Here is an 18,037-nt window from a genome sequence, read left to right as displayed (position 1 = left end):
ATTTTTGTGTATGGTGTAAGAAAGTGCTCTAGTTTCATTCTTCTGCATGTCACTGTCCAGTTTTCCCAGCACCATTTGCTGAAGAAACTGTCTTTTTTCCATTGGATACTCTTTCCTGCTTTGTCAAAGATTAGTTGGCCATACATTTGTGGGTCCATTTCTGGATTCTTTATTCTGTTCCATTGATCTATGTGTCTGTTTTTATATGTCTTGTTTTTCCTAATAAGGGCCTTTTTTAGCTTATAGAAGTCCCTTTAACATTTCTTGTAAGTCAATTCTAGTAGTGATGAACTACTTTATTAGCTTTTGCTTTCTGGAAAACTCTTTGTCTCTTCTTCAATCCTGAATGGCAAATTTGCTGCATAGGGTATTGTTGTTTCAAAGGATTTTTTTTTCTTTCATCTTTCTGAATATATCATGACACTCCCTTATGGCCTGCCATGTGATGATATTCTTATGGGGGTTCCCTTATACGCAACAAGTTGTTTTCCTCTTATTTCTTCTAAGATTATCTTCTTGTCTTTAACTTTTGAAAGTTTAATTATATTGTTTCTCAGTGTAGGTCTCTTTGGATTCCTCTTTTGGGGATTCCATGGGCTTCTTAGATGTAGCTGTCTCTTTCTCTAGGTTAGAGTAGTTTTGTGTTATTTTTTTTTGAATAAGCTTTCTGCCCCCTTCTCTCTCTCTTCTCTTTCTGGGACCCCTATAACGTGAATATTGGTCTGCTTGATGGAGTCTTGTAATTCCCTTCGTCTATCTTCACTCTTTTTCATTTTTTACATCCTCTGATTGAATGAATTCTACTTTTCTGCCTTTGAGTTTGCTGATATTTTCTTCCACTTTATCTAGTCTGCTCTATTAGCTTTGTAAATTCAGTTATTGTATTTTTCAGCGTGTATTTGTGTTTGTTACTTTTTAACATTTTCTATCTCTTTGTTAAAATTCTCACTTTGTCATGCATTGGTCCCCTGACCTTGGTGAGCATCTTTTGGCCATTTTTAAAAACCTTTGTCAAATATACCCTTTATCTCCATTTTATTAAGGTCTGTTTCTGGAGTTTTACCTTGTTCTTTTGTTAGAAAATATTCTTCTGTTTCTTCATTTTTTTCACTCTGTGTTGGTTCCTGCATATTAGATAAAACAGCCACCTCTCCCACTCTTGACAGAGTGGTCTTGTGTAGGAGATGGATCTCATAAATCAGCTCAGCCTTGGCTCTTGGTTGTTTCTCAAACTTATATGATTGTCTAAGCCACTTTTTTTTGTTCTTAGTGCCTCCCAGTAGTTGATGGCGTGTCAAGACCTGTCAGTCTCCCAAAAGGGAGGATCTCAGTCAGCACCTAGATGCAAACTAAATAGAAGCCAGACTCTTGGTTAGCAGCTTTTAAAGTATACAAGTAGATTTCTTTCTAGGCAAGACCAGGATCTGAGCATATCTGTATGCTCCCTTGCACTAAGCCTTGGGTAGGCAGCCAATTAAGAAACTTTTAACTCTTCAGTCCTCAGAGAGAAGCTTGGAATTGAGTTCCCTCCTAATTACTGCACCAGGGGTGGGGTTTATAGTAAGATTGTGTCTCAGCATCTTCCACCCATTTTGATGTGAGTTTTTTTTTTTCATTTGCCCAATGTTTAGGAGTCACTCAGCTAGTTTCTCGATTTCTTTCAGAGGAAGTTTCGCCATGTGTAGCTAATAGATTTGGTATGTGCATGGGGGGAGGTGAGTTTGGGAGTTTCCTATGTTGCCATCAAGGATCAGCACCACCAGCATTATTTGTAAAGTGCCAAACTGGAAACTACTCAAATATCGATCAACAGTAGAATGTATGAATAAATTATGGTATAGTCACAAAATAAAATTCTATACAGCATGAAGGATAAATGATCTACTTCTCTATAACACAACAATGATAAATCTCCCAAATATATTAAATGAAATAAGCCAGACACAGCAGAGTACATTCTGTAGTATTTTTTGTTATATAAAGTTTATAAACAAGCAAAACTAATCTTTGGTGACAGAAGTCATGATGGTAGTTATCTTTGAGTTAGGGGAGAGACAAGATGGGAAAGGGGGACAAGGGAGTGTTCTGGGATATGGGTAATGATCTGTTTATTGAGTTGGATGCTAGGGGAAGGAATGTGTTCACATCATGAAAATTCATCAGGCTTATGATTTATGTACTTTTATGTATATGTACTATACTTCAGTAAAAGGTTAATTTGACTTAAGTAAAAAAAAAAAAAGACAGAAAAAAATCCAATATTTTTAGCAAAGGCTTTTCAGTGGCTTCCCCTAGTACTCAGAATAAAACCCAAAGTCCTTACCATGGCCTAAAAGGTTATACATGATCTGGCCTATGGCTATCTCCTCCACATTATTCCTTCCTATTATTCCGCTTGCTTACTTAGCTCCAGCCACATGGCCTTCTTGCTGTTCTGCAAACATAATGAAACTCCTTTCCATCCTAATGCTTTTTACTTGCTATTCCTCTTTCCTGGAACACTCTTCCCTCAGCATGTCACATTGTTGGTTTCTTATCATACAGGTACCAGCTTAAATATCACTTCTTCAAAAAAGTCCTCACTTAACACTCCATCTGAAATAGACTTCCCAATCACTTTTTATTACATTACGGTATTTTTTCTTTATAGCATCTGTAACTATCTATGTATTTATTACTTGTTCCTCATTTGTCTTTCTTAATAGAATGAAAACTCCCCAAAGGCTGGGGTCACATCTGCTATGTTCATCATTGTGTCTTTAACACCTGACATCGCCTAGCACATAGGAGCTGCTCATATAAATGTTAGAGTTACATGAATGAATTAATGAAGATCCCTGGGTAAACTGTCCACTAAGCTATAGCTTGGCTTTTCCCCCCAAAGGGAAACACTTAGAAGTTCTAAGTCATTCTGTTAAAAATAAAGCCATGTTAGTATCACCTCTCTTGCCCACCTCAGCTTGATGAGTAGAAAGCTCAGATATTTCCCCAGTGCTTCTGTAAAATTTGGCCAAGAGAATGTACTTTAGATAAAACATCATATCCTAAGAAGAGAAACCAGCTAGAACTTACTTCTATCTCCTACCCCCAGATTCTCCAAAGAAAAAAAATATATATGGTCAATAGGCAGTGGAGCTCCTCTCTACAGTCCTATATTCCTAAGAAAACGTTGACTTATTCCCACCTTATCTAGGACAAGTAATGAATATAGAAAAGGCCTTATATAAAATTGTTCAATAAGCAAAAGGTGTCTTTAACATGTGTTTGAGGATATCTTTTCTTCTTGTGATTTCATCTTAGATACAACAACTATGACAGAGCTGTCATCAATACTGTGCCTTATGATGTTGTCCATCGTTGGTATACAGCACACCGGACTCTGACAGTAGAGTTGAGGAGACCTGAGAATGAGTTTTGGGTCAAACTAAAGCCTGGCAGGGTGGGTGCCAAACTCTAAAGATGTCAAATAATTTTGATTTAAAGATGTCAAATAATTTTGATTTAAAGATGTCAAATAACAATAAAATGAAGCCAGTGTAGATACTCAATAGATACTCAAGAAACAAGTTTGTCAAGTGCAGGACCTATTACCTACTATAACTTATCTTTGTAACTTCCACCCAGCCTGCTGCAGGGCCATGCACATCCTAAGTTCCAAATGTTTATTTAATCTCAAAAAGAAAAATATGTCATCAAATGTAATCAGAGAACAACCTAAAGCTTTTTTTAAGTGATCTCTTCTGATTTAGAGTTCCTTTGGTCTGCCCTTGTTCTGATGGTGTTTTATTCTCTGTTTTTGCCCATTCACAGGTTCTATTTATAGACAACTGGCGTGTCCTACATGGCAGGGAATCCTTCACTGGCTATCGCCAACTCTGTGGCTGCTATTTAACAAGGGATGATGTATCAAACACTGCTCGTCTCTTGGGGCTTCAGGCTTAAAATTGACAGCATTAGGATTATGAACACACCCGACACCCTGCCTACCAGAATTTCATATCAGCAGAATAATATTGTGTCAATATCTACTTCAAATTGTCTCTTTATCTCATCACACAAAACAGAAGTTGCAACTGGATCAGTTAGAAAGGAAAGCATTTTAGGAATACCAAAGCCTTTATAAAGCAGGATAAAGCAAAATGTTTGGTCTTAGGACACGTTAACACTATTAAAAGTCATTGAGGACCCCAAAAAGTTCTTGGATGTGGATTATATCTATTGATACTAACTGTATTAGATATTAAGACTGAGAAATGTTTAAAATTCAAGAACACAAAATCACACATCCCTCTCAGTATCAGAGAGATGACATCATCACACATCAGGTAGCCTTTGGAAAAGCCTCTGTACATTTATGAGATAATGGGAGTTAAAAAGGCAAATGTCACCTTAGTGTTATCATAAAAATAGTTTTTAAACTACAGGCCCACTAAAAGGGTCTCAAGGATCCTTACAGGTGTTTTCAGACCACTCTTTAAGAACCAGTGAGCTGGAGGATACCTTAGGACAGTCCTTTACATAGACCTGTGGATTAAAGAGTTTAACTTAAACCCTACATTTATACCTACAGTGTCCTATAACTACAGATACTACAGAAATTGCTTCATAACACAAGCTCTGTGATAAGGGAGTAACTAAATACAAACACATGTTTGTATCTTACAAGAAGAGTTATCTCCATCCACGTCATCTTGAGGAGTTAAACTATGAAGTCACAATAGCTCCTGTGGAACAAAACCATCAGTTCAATAATTGTGTGAGGGATAATTACAGAATGTTTTTAGAGACTTCTGAGGTTCCATATGATAATGCATATATACACACATACGCCACAAGAGAGTACAGAGGGTTAGTCTGTAAGACTGTTCAGTGAACTCATCATGATAGATAATGTGCTTCCAAAGAATTGGACATCATTATCCAAACTTGCATTTTTTCTTTTGATGGAATTTAGGATGCAATCTGTTTTCTCCATTTCTGCTGATCTTTTTTTTCTTCTCTTAAAATATTACACGTTTTAATTGCTAAGATTTGACAGAGTTAAGTTTAATACCTTGTTTCTTTTATTTTTTTAATGGCTTCCTTTACATATGGGTAGAGAGACAGAGAGATGGGTATGAGGCTTATTTTCCCCTAGGTTTCATTGAAAGTGAAGCTGTACAATAACTTCATTGACCACTATAGAATGATGAAAGAGAATCCAGGCTACTATGTGCACAAGAGGAAAAAAAGCATTATTAGTGAGGATAAAAGTCACAAATCAAAACCAATATTCTGATAGAGAGTAGAGTCTAATCTAATATTCACAAAGAGTCCCTAGTTCACATTTAGTAATTTATGCATTATCTAATTGACTCACCCAGTGTCCTAAAGTATGTTCTCAAAATATTTCTCCATTTTATTTGTAGTATATAGGAATCTTTAAGGGTCTTCATGAAATTTGTCATCCTTAGGTCAAAAGATTGATAATTAAGTCTAGGTTTTAAAGAATATACCCGTTAGCAATCAGAGCAGAAGTAACACTTTAACATGCAGTCTATTCTCCCTACTGTTATATATTTCTGAAATATGTCACCATTAGTATTCATCAGGATATTTACCTTTTTTGAAGTCTTGCTTAACTTAGCCTTGAAAATTATATTTTAACTACAGTCAGCATTGATTTATAACAAGCAAATCACATATTCAGGGCTCTGGAGAGACAGGGATACAGATCAGTCTTTCTCGCTAAAGGATTTCCTTTACCTTCTGTCTCACCTAGGACCTTGATTCATTAATTATTTCACCCTCGCTTGCCTAAATTTTCAATCCATACTTTTCTACAATGTACTCTTTTCACAGGAAGAAAGAAGGAAGGTAATCATTTGAGTATTGCCCATGGTGCATTGAAAACTTTCTTTGTGAGACGTTTCTTTTTTACATCTCTTTCTTGTGTCCCTGAATATGTAAGCATGGAGTCTCTGTCTACCAAGCTCAGTGTAAAGTTACTTTTACCTTTTGCTAAGGTGGGATGGGATCCGTGGGTCAGGAGCACTGCGCCTATCATAGTGTTCCATAGCACCTAACATAATCACTACATAATACAAATTTGTTGGAATAAGAATAAATTAATAAATCATTTTCAAATAAATTCACCAGAAATTACCATGTTCTTAGTAAATATGTCCTTTTGTGTTTGGCAGTTAACCAGCACTTTTGTTTACCTTCATCTAGAGTAACAAACTATTAAGGAGGGTTCAGGACTGAGGGGTTTCCTGGGCTTCAGAACTTAGTGTTAAAACTGGGAAAGTACCACACAAACCAAGACTATTGTTCTCTCTACCCTCTTGCTGCTAGCTATGTCTTTTTCTTAGGTTCATCACTGGTTCCCATTTCTGTATGAGTGCTCTGTGCCCTCACAACCTGTGTAGTCCATGATGAAAAGGAAAAAAGATGGATAAACTATGGTGTGTTATGGTGGTTCCCAAAATAGACCAGCAGCATCAGCATCATTTGAGCACTTGTTAGAAATGAAAATTCTCAGCCCCCACCCTGGACTTACTAAATCAAAAACTGTGGGGGTAGAATCCAGCAGTTTGCGTTTTGGAAAGCCCTCTGGGGCATTCTGGTGCCCATCAAAGTTTGAGAATCACTGAAGGGAAGAGCCTTGTTGTTGAGTTCTAGGCTCTATTTTAGCTATAGTTTGCTTTTCAGTTTTCTCTTCTTCACTTTATTTTTTACTTTATTTATTTATTTTTAAAGAGGACAGGGGAGAGGGAGAAAGAGAGAATCCAAAGCAGGCTCCAACCCAGCACAGAGCCCAACACAGGGCTTGAGCCCACAAACCGTGAGATCATGACATGAGCCAAAACCAAGAGCTGGATACTCAACTGACTGAGCCACCTGGACACCCCCTTTTCTTCACTTTAAAATGGAGGGAGGCCTTGGACTAGGCAACATCTAAAGACTCTGTCACTCTGTAATTTTGTTTGACCTCTCATAGCTTAAGTTTTCTCATATGAGTAGAGTAAGGAAAATACCTACCTCACAGGTTTTTCTAACAAATTTGTAATTATTAAATAAGATGTTTACAGCATATAATGATGACCAACAATAATAGCTAACTCTTTCATAGTGCTTTCCGTGTGCCAGACACTGTTATAACTGCTTTTAATCCCCATAGCAACCTATTTTATAAATGAATAAATAGAGGCAATGAGAGATTAAGTGGTTTACCCAAGATCACATGGCTAAATAAGTGTCAGAGGTTGTTAGAACCTCGAAAATCTGGCCACAGAAACTGCTTTTAATTCATGAAAGTGGGTGATGGGCATTGAGGAGGGCACCCGTTGGGATGAGCACTGGGTGTTGCATGGAAACCAATTTGACAATAAATTATATTTAATATAAAAAATAAATAAAAGTGAGTTTTAAAAAGCAAAAAAAAATAATATTCCATATTCCAAAATAAATATTAATTACTTCCCCCTTGTGCATATTTACAGTCTAGCTGATCGTTCATAGATAGTAATCATCATCTTCATTATTAAGTTCTTCCAACAGAATCTTAAGAGAACCATGAGAATATCTAGATGTTTTACAAATAGTTTGTAAACATCCACCCCCCCCCCACTTTTTAAAAAGAAGTGTTTTTCACATTCTCTAATTTTACTTCTTCCAAAGGTAGAAGGTTGATGATAGAAGGAAATCAATCCATTCAGTACTTTTTCCTTCTTTCTACACTGTGCAAAATATGTCAGTTGTTAGGTCAAAACCATTTTACAGGAAATATTCCCATCACTGCCCCAGGGAACTCTAGGGCATATTGAAGATCTACTCACAGGGCCAGCTGGTGGCTTAGTTGTAAAGTTGGGCCATGTCTGTGCCCTCACCTCCTTAAGCCTACAGCTCACCACAGCCAAAGACCCTGGCAGATATGGTAGTAGTTTATTTTTTGGTTCTCTTTCATTGTTGTTGTCAGATTTACATTCAGGGGTTGGTGGGTTTGTGGGTAGTTCTATCCTACTCCTTGGCTTTAAGCAGTGAGTCTGGCTTTTGTCCTCCATCTTGCTCAGAGCACTTCTGGACCAGAATATAAAGTATTAGCTTGATTAATGGAATCCAAGCTTCCTTCCTGGAAGGCATCTTTAACAATTGTGAAAATCATCTTAAGCCATGTTGGTGGCTTAAGTTAGGTAAGCCATGTTAGTTTCATAGTGGTGTTCTAACCTACTTTTTTATGGGTAGATAAACATAGTAATTTATCCTATGCACAAGTGAAGATCACAAGGGCCAATGCTATGGTGAACCTGTGAAGTCAGTGAAGGTTTTTCTCTGCTAGCCCCACCTTTCTCCATGGTTGATCCTTTGTCCCATTGATGATGGCCACTCCATCCAATTCAGGTATTCAGTATCTTCTCAGCTTCTGCTTTCTAGATCCCTCTCTGATGCCTTGACTGAGGCAGAGTAGTGTCATAGGAAGAGCATGGACTTGAACCAAACTGGGTTTGAATTCTATCTTTGCCTCTGACTAACCTGGTAAATTTGGGGAAGCCACTTTCCTTCCTTGAGCCTCTGTTTCTTCATCTGCAAAGTGGGGCTAAAAATGTCATCTATTTAATAAGCTGTGATGAATGAAATGAGGTCATGTGTATAAAGTGAGTACCATAGTGAGCAGTACACAATAAATAGTACTTAGTAATTGTTTATCATCATCACCAATATCATTTGAGCAAAAAACAGAACTGAAAAATGCAATAAATGAGATTCAAAACAGACTTGATGCAATGAACACAAGATGGAAGAAGCAGAGGAATTAAGAAGTGATATAAGAGATAAAATAATGGAACATGATGAATCTGAACAAAAGAGAGAATTATGGAACATGAGAATAGATTTAGGAAACTCAGAGACTCAACCAAGCATAATAACATTCATATTATAGGAGTCCCAGAAGAAGAATAGAGAGAAAATGGAGCAGAACATTTATTTGAGGAAATAATAGCTGAAACCCTCCCTAATCTGGGGAAAGAAACAGACATCCAGATCCAGGAGGCACAGAGAATTCCTATCAAAATCAACAAAAGCAGACCAACATCAAGACATATTGTAATTAAATTTGCAAAATATAGCAATAAAGAAAAATCCTAAAGGCAGCAAGACAAAATAATTCTTTAACTTACAAGGGAAAACCCATAAGACTAGCTGGAGATTTCACAATGAAACTCAGCAAGCCAGGAAGGACTTAACATGATACATTCAACGTGCTGAATGGGAAAAATCCACAGCCAAGAAACTCTATCAAGTAAGGCTATCTTACAGAATAGGAGAGATTAACACTTTCCCAGACAAACAAAAACTAAAAGAGATCATGACCACTCAACCAGCCCTGCAAAAAGGAGATTCTCTGAATGCAAAGGAGAAACCAAAAGTGACAAAGACAAGGAAAGATCAGAGAAAATCTCCAGAAACAATGGCAAAACATGTAATAAAATGGCACTAAGTACATATCTATCAAAATTACTGAATGTAAATGCCCCAATCAAAAGACATAGGGTGTCAGAATGGATTAAAAAAAATAAGACCCATCCAAATGCTGCCTACAAGAGATAAATTTTAGACCTAAAGACATCTGCAGATTGAAATTAGGGGATGGAGAAACATATATCATACAAATGGACATCAAAAGAAAGCCAGAGTAGCAATACTTAGATAAATTACACTTTAAACCAAGACTGTAACAGAGATGAAGGGGGCACTATATCACAATAAAGGGGACAATCCAACAAGAAGACCTAATAATTGTAAATATTTATACACCCAATTTGGAAGGTCCCAAATATATAAAACAATTAATAACAAACATAAATAAACTCATTGATAATAATACAATAATAGTAGGAGACTTTAACACCCCACTTACATCAATGGACAGATCATCTAAGCAGAAAATCAACAAGAAAACAATGACTTTGAATGACACACTGGACAAGATGGACTTAACATATATTCAGAACATTCCATCCTAAAACAGCAGAATACACATTCTTTTCAAGTGCACATGGGACACTTGCCAAAATACATCACACACTAGGTCACAAATCAGACCTCAAAGACTACAAAAAGATTGAGATAATACCATGCATATTTTTCTGACCAAAATGCTGTGAAACTTGAATTCAACCACAAGAAAATAAAATGGAAAGACCACAAATACATGGAGGTTAAATAATATAGTACTAAAGAATGAATGGGTCAACCAGGAAATCAAAGAAATTAAAAAACTACATGGAAACGAATGAAAAAACATAACAATCCAAAACCTTAAGGATGCAGCAAAAGCAGTCCCAAGATGGGAAGTGTATAACAATATTGGCCTACCTTAAAAAGCAAGAAAAATTTCAAATAAACAATGTAACCTTATACCTAAAGGAGCTAGAAAAAGAACAACAAATGAAGCCTAAAGCCAGCAGAAGGGAAATAATAAAGATTAGAGAAGAAATAAAGGATATAGAAAATAAAAAAACACTAGAACAGATCAATGAGGCCAGGAGCTGGTTCCTTGAAAAAAAATAATGAAACTGGTAACGCCCTAGCCATACTTATTGAAAAGGAAAGTGAAAGGACCCAAAATAAATAAAATCACAAATGAGAGAGAAGAAATAACAACCAACACCACAGAAATACAATTATAAGAATATATCATGAAAATCTATGCCAACAACTTGGAGAACCTGGAAAAAATGGATTAATTCCTGGAAACATATAAACAACCAAAACTGAAACAGGAAGAATTAGAAAACTTGAACAGACTGGTAACCAGAAAAGAAATTCAATCAGTAATAAATCTCCCAAAAAACAAAAGTCCAGGGCCAGATAGCTTCACAGGTGAATTCTACCAAATATTTAAAGAAGAGTTAATACCTATTCTTCTCAAACCATTCTAGAGAATAGAAATGGAAGGGAAACTTCCAAATTAATTCTAGGAGGCCAGAATTACCCTGATACCCAAACCAAAGACTCCACTAAAAAAGAAAACTACAGGCCCATTTCCCAGATGAACATAGATGCAAAAATCCTACTAGCAAACCAAATCCAAGAATACATTTTAAAAGATCATTCACCACAATCAACTGGGATTTGCTTAGGAGGCAAGGTTGGTCCAGTATTTGCAAATCAATCAATGTGGTACATCACATCAATAACAGAAAGGATAAGAACCATATGATCATTCCAGTGAATGTAGAAAAGGCATTTGACAAAGTACAACATCCATTCATGATAGAAGCTGTCAAGAAAGTAGGTCTGGAGGGAACGTACCTCAAAATAATAAAGTCCAAATATGAAAAACCCACAGGTAATATCATCCTCAATGGAGAAAACCTGAGAGCTTTTTCTCTGTGTTCAGGGACAAGACAGGAATGTTGGCTCCTCCACTGTTATTTAATATAGTTCTAGAAGTCCTAGCCACAACAATCAGACAACAGAAAGAAATAAAAGGCATCCAAAATGCAAGGAGGAGGTCAAACTTTTACTCTTTGCAGATGCCATGGTACTCTACATAGAAAACCCAAAAGATTCCACCAAAAAAGTTGCTAGAACTGCTGATACATGAATTCGGTAAAGTCAAAGGATATAAAATCAACACACAGAAATCTGTTGCAGTTCATAATGAATTCTCTCTCTTTCTGAGAAAGAGAACTCAAGGAATCAATCCCATTCACAAATTAACCAAAAACCATAAGATACCTAGGAATAAACCTAACCAAAGGGGTGAAAGATCTGTACTCTGAAAATTATAGAAAGTTTATGAAAGGAATTGAAGAAGACACAAAGAAATGCAAAACACTCCATGCTCATTGATTGGAAGAAAAAATATTGGTAAAATGTCAATACTACCCAAAGCAATCTACACATTCAGTGCAATCCCTATCAAAATACTAAAAGCACTTTTCACAGAGCTAGAACAAACAATCCTAAAACATGTATGGAACCACAAAAGACCCCGAATAATCAATGCAACCTTTTAAAAGAAAAGAAAAGCTGGAGGCACCATAATTCCTGACTTCAAGTAATATTACAAAACTGTAGTAATCAAGACAATGTGGTACTGTGACAAAAATAGACACATAGATCAATAGAAGACATTAGAAACCCCAGAAGTCAACCCACCACTCTATAGTCAATTAATCTTTGACAAAGCAAGAAAGAATATCCAAGGGGAAAAAGACAATCTCTTCAACAGTGTTGGGTAAACTGGACAGCAACATGCAAAAGAATGAAACTGGACCACTTTCTTACACCATACACAAAAATAAATTCAAATGGTTTAACAACATAAATATGAGACAGGAAACTATCAAAATCTGAGAGGAGAACACTGGCAATAACTACTTTTATTGGCCATAGTAACTTCTTTTTTTTTTAAGTTTATTCATTTATTTTAAAAGAGGGAGAGAACATGATAAGAAGAGGGGCAGAGAGAAAGGGAGAGAGAGAGAGACTCCTAAGCAGGCCCCATGCTGCCAGCATGGAACCCACCGTGGGGCTGAAACTCACGAACCACAAGATCATGACCTGAGCCAAAACCAAAGACCGAACGCTTAACTGACTGAGCCACCCAGGTGCCCCTGGCCATAGCAACTTCTTACTAGATATGTTTCCTGAGGCAAGGGAAACAAAGGCAAAAATAAACTACTAGGACCTCATCAAAATAAAATCTTCTGCACAGTGAAGGACACCATCAACAAAACTAAAAGCAAGTGTTCAGAATAGGAGAAGATACTTGCAAACGACATACCTGATATAGGGTTAGTATCCAAAATCTATAAAGAAGTTATAAATCTCAATACCCAAAAAGCAAATCATCCAATTAAAAAATTGGCAAAAAACATGAATAGATGTTTTTCCAAAGAAGACATACAGATGGCTACATGAAAAAAGGATCAGCATTACTCATCATCAGGGAAATACAAATCAAACTACAATGAGAGATCAACTCACACCTCTCAGAAAGGCTAAAATTAACAACAGAAGTAACATCAGGTGTTGGAGAGGATGCGGAGAAAGGGAAACCCTCTTGCACTGTTGATGGGGGTAACAGAGAGGCCACTCTAGAAAACATTGTGGAGGATCCTCAAAAAATAAAAGTAGAACTACCCTACATCCCACAATTACACTACTACGTATTTACCCAAAGAATACAAAAATACTGATTTCAAGGGATACATGCACCCTGATATTTATAGCAGCATTCTTTGCAATAGCCAAGTTATGGAAAGAGCCCAAATGTCCATCGACTGGTGAATGGATTATGAAGATGGGGTTTGCACATAAATAGAATGGAACATTACTGAGCCATAAAAAAGAATGAAATCTTGCCATTTGCAATGACATGGAAGGAGCTAGAGAATAATATCCTAAGCAAAATTAGTCAGAGAAAGATAAATACCATATGATTTCGCTTTTATGTGGAATTTAAGAAAAAAAAATAGGGGCACCTGGGTGGCTCAGTCAGTTGAGCATCCGACTTCGGCTCAGGTCATGGTCTCGTGGCCCATAAGTTCGAGCCCTGCATCGGGCTCTGTGCTGACAGCTCAGAGCCTGGAGCCTGTTTTGGATTCTGTGTCTCCCTCTCTCTCTGACCTTCCCCCATTCATGCTCAATCTCTCTCTGTCTCAAAAATAAATAAACGTTTAAAAAAATAAACAAGCATAGAATGGGCAAAGAGAGGGAAACCAAGAAACAAATTCTTAACTAAGGAGAATACACTGATGGTTACCAGAGGGAAGATGGGTGGGGGGATGGGTTAAATAGGTGATGGGGATTAAGGAGTGCACAAGTGATGAGCACCAGATGTTTTATGGAAGTGTTGAATCTCTATATTGCACACCTGAAACTAATTATACACCATATGTTAACTGACATTTAAATAAAAACTTAACAAAAAGCGAAAGGAATCCCTTTTACAATATCATCGAAAATAATAAAATACTGGGGAATAAATTTAACAATAGATGTGCAAGATTATATTTGCTAAAAGGAAAACATTGCTGAAAGAAATTAAAGAGGGCCTAAATCAATGAAAAGCCATTCTGTTTTAGTGATATGAATACTTAATATTGTTAAGATGACCATAATCTCGAAGGCAATACATAGATTCAATACAGTCTCTATCAAAATTTCAATGATCGGGGAGCCTGGGTGGTTTAGTGGGTTAGGTGGCAAACCTCAGCTCAGGTCAGGATCTCGCAGTTTGTGGGTTTGAGCCCTGCATCAGGCTCTGTGCTGACAGTTCGGACCCTGGACCCTGCTTCAGAGTCTGTGTCTCCCTCTCTCTCGGCTGCTACCCCACTTGAACTCTATCACTCTCAAAAGTAAATAGACATTTAAAACGTTTTAAAAACCTTTTCAGTGATCTTTTGCAGACGTGAAAGCCAATCCTAAATTTATATGGAAATGCAAGGGACAGAGACAGCCAAAACAATCCGGAAAAGAAGAACAAAGCTGTGCGATCCACACGTGCCACTTTCAAACTTACTTCAAAACTACAGCAATCGTAAACTGTGGTACTGGCATAGGGGTAGACATGTAGGTCAATGTTTTTGAATTTACAGTGAGAAATAAACCCATAGATTTATGAATAGTTGATATTCAACAAGGGGGCCCAGACCGTTCAATGGAGGAATGAGCGATCTCTTCAACAAACGGTGCTGGGAAAACTGAATATTGACAGAAAAAAGAATGAAGGTGGGCTCCAGTTTCACACCACGTATGAAAATGAATTCCAAAACGGATCACAAACCCAAACGTAAGCGATGAAACTATGAAACTCTTGGAATAAAACATAGATATAAATCCCCCTGGCTTTAACTACACAACAGTTCCTTACATATGGCAGCAAAAGCGCGGCCACAAAAGAAAGGGGGTGGTGGAAAGAGGATAAGTTGTACACCATCCAAACCAAAAACTTTTGTGCATGAAAGGACTCTGTCTAGAAGGTGAAAGGACAAAACGCACAGGATGGGAGAAGCATTTGCAAATCACACATGGGATAAGGGTGTATTCTCCAGAATGCATAAAGAACACCTACAAGTCAACAATGAAAGCACGAACGTACAACCCAGTTAAAAAATGGGAAAGGACTTGAACAGACGTTCCTCCAAAGTGGATGTGCAAATGGCCAAGAGGCACACGAAAAGACGCTCAACATCATGCGCCAACAGGGCGATGCAAATCGCAACCGCCATGAGGCACCACTTCGCAGCCAGTAGGCTGGCTCTTCTAGGCACAAGAAAGCAAAACAAAGGCAAAAAGACGAGTTCGGGCGAGGGTGAGCAAGACTGGGACTCACACACTGCTGCTGGGAATGCAAAGCTGCTGTGGGAATCCGCTGGGCGGCTCCTCAGTAAGTTACCGGCAGAATTAGCACCCGACCCCTCAATCGCAGTCCCGGTGCAATTTCCTACCCTAGGGAATCAGAAACAGGTGCTCAAACAGAACCCTGTGCAGGAAATGTTCGGCGCAGCGCTGTTCACATCTGCCGCAAGGTGGGAATGGCGGAGCTGCCTGTCAACCCATGAACTGGGATAGGCCGCCACACACGGTGTGTCCCTGCGGTGGAATATTACTCAGCCGTGAAAAGGCTTGAAGCGCTGACTCACGCTCCCACACGGACGAACGAACCCTAGTGACAACGCTGCGCTACGGGAAAGCAACCAGGCACAGAAAGCCGCCTATTCGCCCAGCGATCCCGCGTGCAGAAAGAAGTAAGTGTCCGGGACAGGCGAACCCCTATGGGCAGCAAGCCGACTAGCGGTTGCCTGGGGGCTCCCGAGGACGGGGGTGGGGGGGAGAGGGGTGCGGTGAGGACTGGCTGCCTGACACGTACAGGGGTTTCTTTGAGGGGTGCTGCCACGGTTTGGAACTAGACGGTCGTGGTGGTCGCCCGACCCCTCTAGTGTACACTCGGGGCCGCTGGCTCCTACACGGGTGTTGTGTGTGCACAATGCGCCCGCCCAGCCAAAAGCCAGCGTTCCTTCAAACAGGGGTTCCAGGGAGCAGGCTCCCGCCCAGCACTGTTTCTCTGCAGCGGGGGCCCATGGGAAAGCAGTGACTTCACCGGATGTACGTGTCCCAAAACGCGCACCCGACCAATGATGGGGTCGGTCTGTGACCTCTAGGATATAGAGTAGCGGCTTTGGAACGCTGCCGGTCGGAAACTTCGGGCCAACTGGCTTTTTACACCGCTTCCCGCCACATCGCACCATATCCAGCCCTATCCGACCGCATCCAGCCGCACCCGACCGCTTCCCGCAGCGCACGCCAGACCGAGGCCCGTCCGAGAAAGCGCAGCCGAGGCCCAGCATGCCTGTGAGGAGGAGCCGTCGAGGGTCGTCCAGTGGCCAGAGCCGGGTCCGCTCCCACACTGCCCCAGCCGAGTTGACGTTCTCCGTGAGCCACGTGGAGCGCCTCCTGCGGGAGGGCCGCTACTCGCAGCGCCTGGGCGCGTCCGCCCCGATCTTCCTAGCGGCCGTCATCCAGTCCCTGACGGCCAAGGTCCTGGAGCTGGCCGGCATCGAGGCCCGGAACAGCGGCAGGAGGCTCATCACCCCGGGTGTCGTGGACATGGTGGTCCACAACCACCCGCTGCTCAGCGCCTTCTTCCAGTCCACCATCATCTCCCAGGCGGTCCCGGGCTGGAACTAGCTGTCCCACGCGACGTGGGGTCCGGCGGGCGCCAGGCCTACTCGTGGCCGGGGTGGGCCCCGGCCGGCCTGGTGCCTCAGGCAGTCACTGAAAGCCAATAAAGTGTTTGGAGAAACCCGTGTGAGTGCTTCTGTCGCTGGTGTGTGGGGCGTGGTCGTGGGACGTCCCTCGTCGGGGGTGGGGGGTGGGGGGTGGGGTGGGGGCGTGGGGCGGGGGTCGTGGTCGGGGAAGACCCAGCAGAGCAGCTTGTCTCGGGGATCATGCAGGCGGTGGCCCTGGGCGGGAGAGGCTGGCTCGGGTGGAGGCTTTGACGGGAGGGGTGACGAGTGACCGGGGCGGGGGGACCTGGCGAGCGAGAACCCTGCCAGGTTGGAATTGGGGTCACGCGGGACGGCGAGCTGGGTTTCGGGCCGGTTCGGTTACAGATTCTGGGAGACGCCTTCGGCCACGCGGGTAAACAGGCCGTCACCCAGCCACAGGGGGCACCTGGCCAGGCCCCGCCCCAGGGTCCACGATTGGCATACAAGACTGGCACCAGGCAAGGCCTCACTCCTTGGCTTTCTTATGTATCAACTTTGCCCCTGGAAAAGTTCTTCCCCCAGAGCCGTTAATTTGCATAAGTATCTTGCACTAGACCATAGGGTCTCAAAGCCAGAATAATGGCTAAGTGTGAGTCCTACATTTTTTAGTGTTATTTCTTTATGCTTTATGTAGTTTGAATTTGATCAGTAAGACATTTTATGCCTACTGCTTTCCTGCTATGGTACTGGTGTTTCGCTGAAACTTAAATTTCTTCATTTTTATAATGAGAGCATACTTGCCCTCCATTTTAGAACAGTGATTAGAAGAGTTAAAGGAAATTAAATGTATAAAATTTTATATGCATACCTATGTATATATATAATAAAATTAAATGTGTAAAATTTTATATGCATATATATATAAAATTATGCTAAAGTAAGAATTTACTAAATCTTAGGGATGATACTGTATGCAATCCATGATGCTGTTATTTCTTTTCTGTTTTTTATTTTATGTTTTACATTATACAAAAAATCAACCTCTTTTGGAGCCCAGTTCTATGAATTCAACATTTGTATACATATGTGTATCCACCACCACAGTCAGGCTATGGAACAGCTTCATCAACACAGAATAGTTTCTGATTTGGTACTACTGTCCCTTTTAAGTTGTGATTTTTGTTAAATTAACACTTTTAAGAAGAGCCCCGGGGTGCCTGGGTGGCTCAGTTGGTTGAGCGTGGGAGTTTGATTTTGGCTAAGGTCATGATCTCACGGTACATGAGATCGAGCCCCACATGGGTCTCTGAGCTCCCAGTGCCAGTGTCTTT

General features: G+C 40.1%; 2 protein-coding genes across 6 annotated transcripts in view; both read left to right on the top strand.

The window, feature by feature from the left end:
- Positions 1 to 6,144, top strand: part of TMLHE (trimethyllysine hydroxylase, epsilon) — an 86,378-nt gene extending 80,234 nt beyond the window's left edge. For all 5 annotated transcript variants that reach the window (XM_027053172.2, XM_027053173.2, XM_015085458.3 and 2 more), the window contains 2 exons: positions 3,301 to 3,439; positions 3,811 to 6,144. In XM_027053172.2, the coding sequence (XP_026908973.1) occupies positions 3,301 to 3,439; positions 3,811 to 3,942 (271 nt within the window). In that variant the 3' untranslated portion in view covers positions 3,943 to 6,144. The remainder of the gene's footprint in view (positions 1 to 3,300; positions 3,440 to 3,810) is intronic.
- Positions 6,145 to 6,285: 141 nt separating this feature from the next.
- On the top strand, positions 6,286 to 16,801 carry LOC128311497 (histone H2A-Bbd type 2/3-like). Its single transcript, XM_053201913.1, has one exon. The coding sequence runs from the start codon at positions 16,345 to 16,347 to the stop codon at positions 16,684 to 16,686; it is 342 nt and encodes a 113-aa protein (XP_053057888.1). The 5' UTR covers positions 6,286 to 16,344; the 3' UTR covers positions 16,687 to 16,801.
- Positions 16,802 to 18,037: the final 1,236 nt, after the last annotated feature.

Source organism: Acinonyx jubatus, chromosome X, assembly GCF_027475565.1.
Source record: "Acinonyx jubatus isolate Ajub_Pintada_27869175 chromosome X, VMU_Ajub_asm_v1.0, whole genome shotgun sequence".
NCBI lineage: Eukaryota > Metazoa > Chordata > Mammalia > Carnivora > Felidae > Acinonyx > Acinonyx jubatus.
The sequence above is the reverse complement of the archived record's forward strand: the minus strand, read 5'-3'. Positions and strand labels throughout refer to the sequence as shown.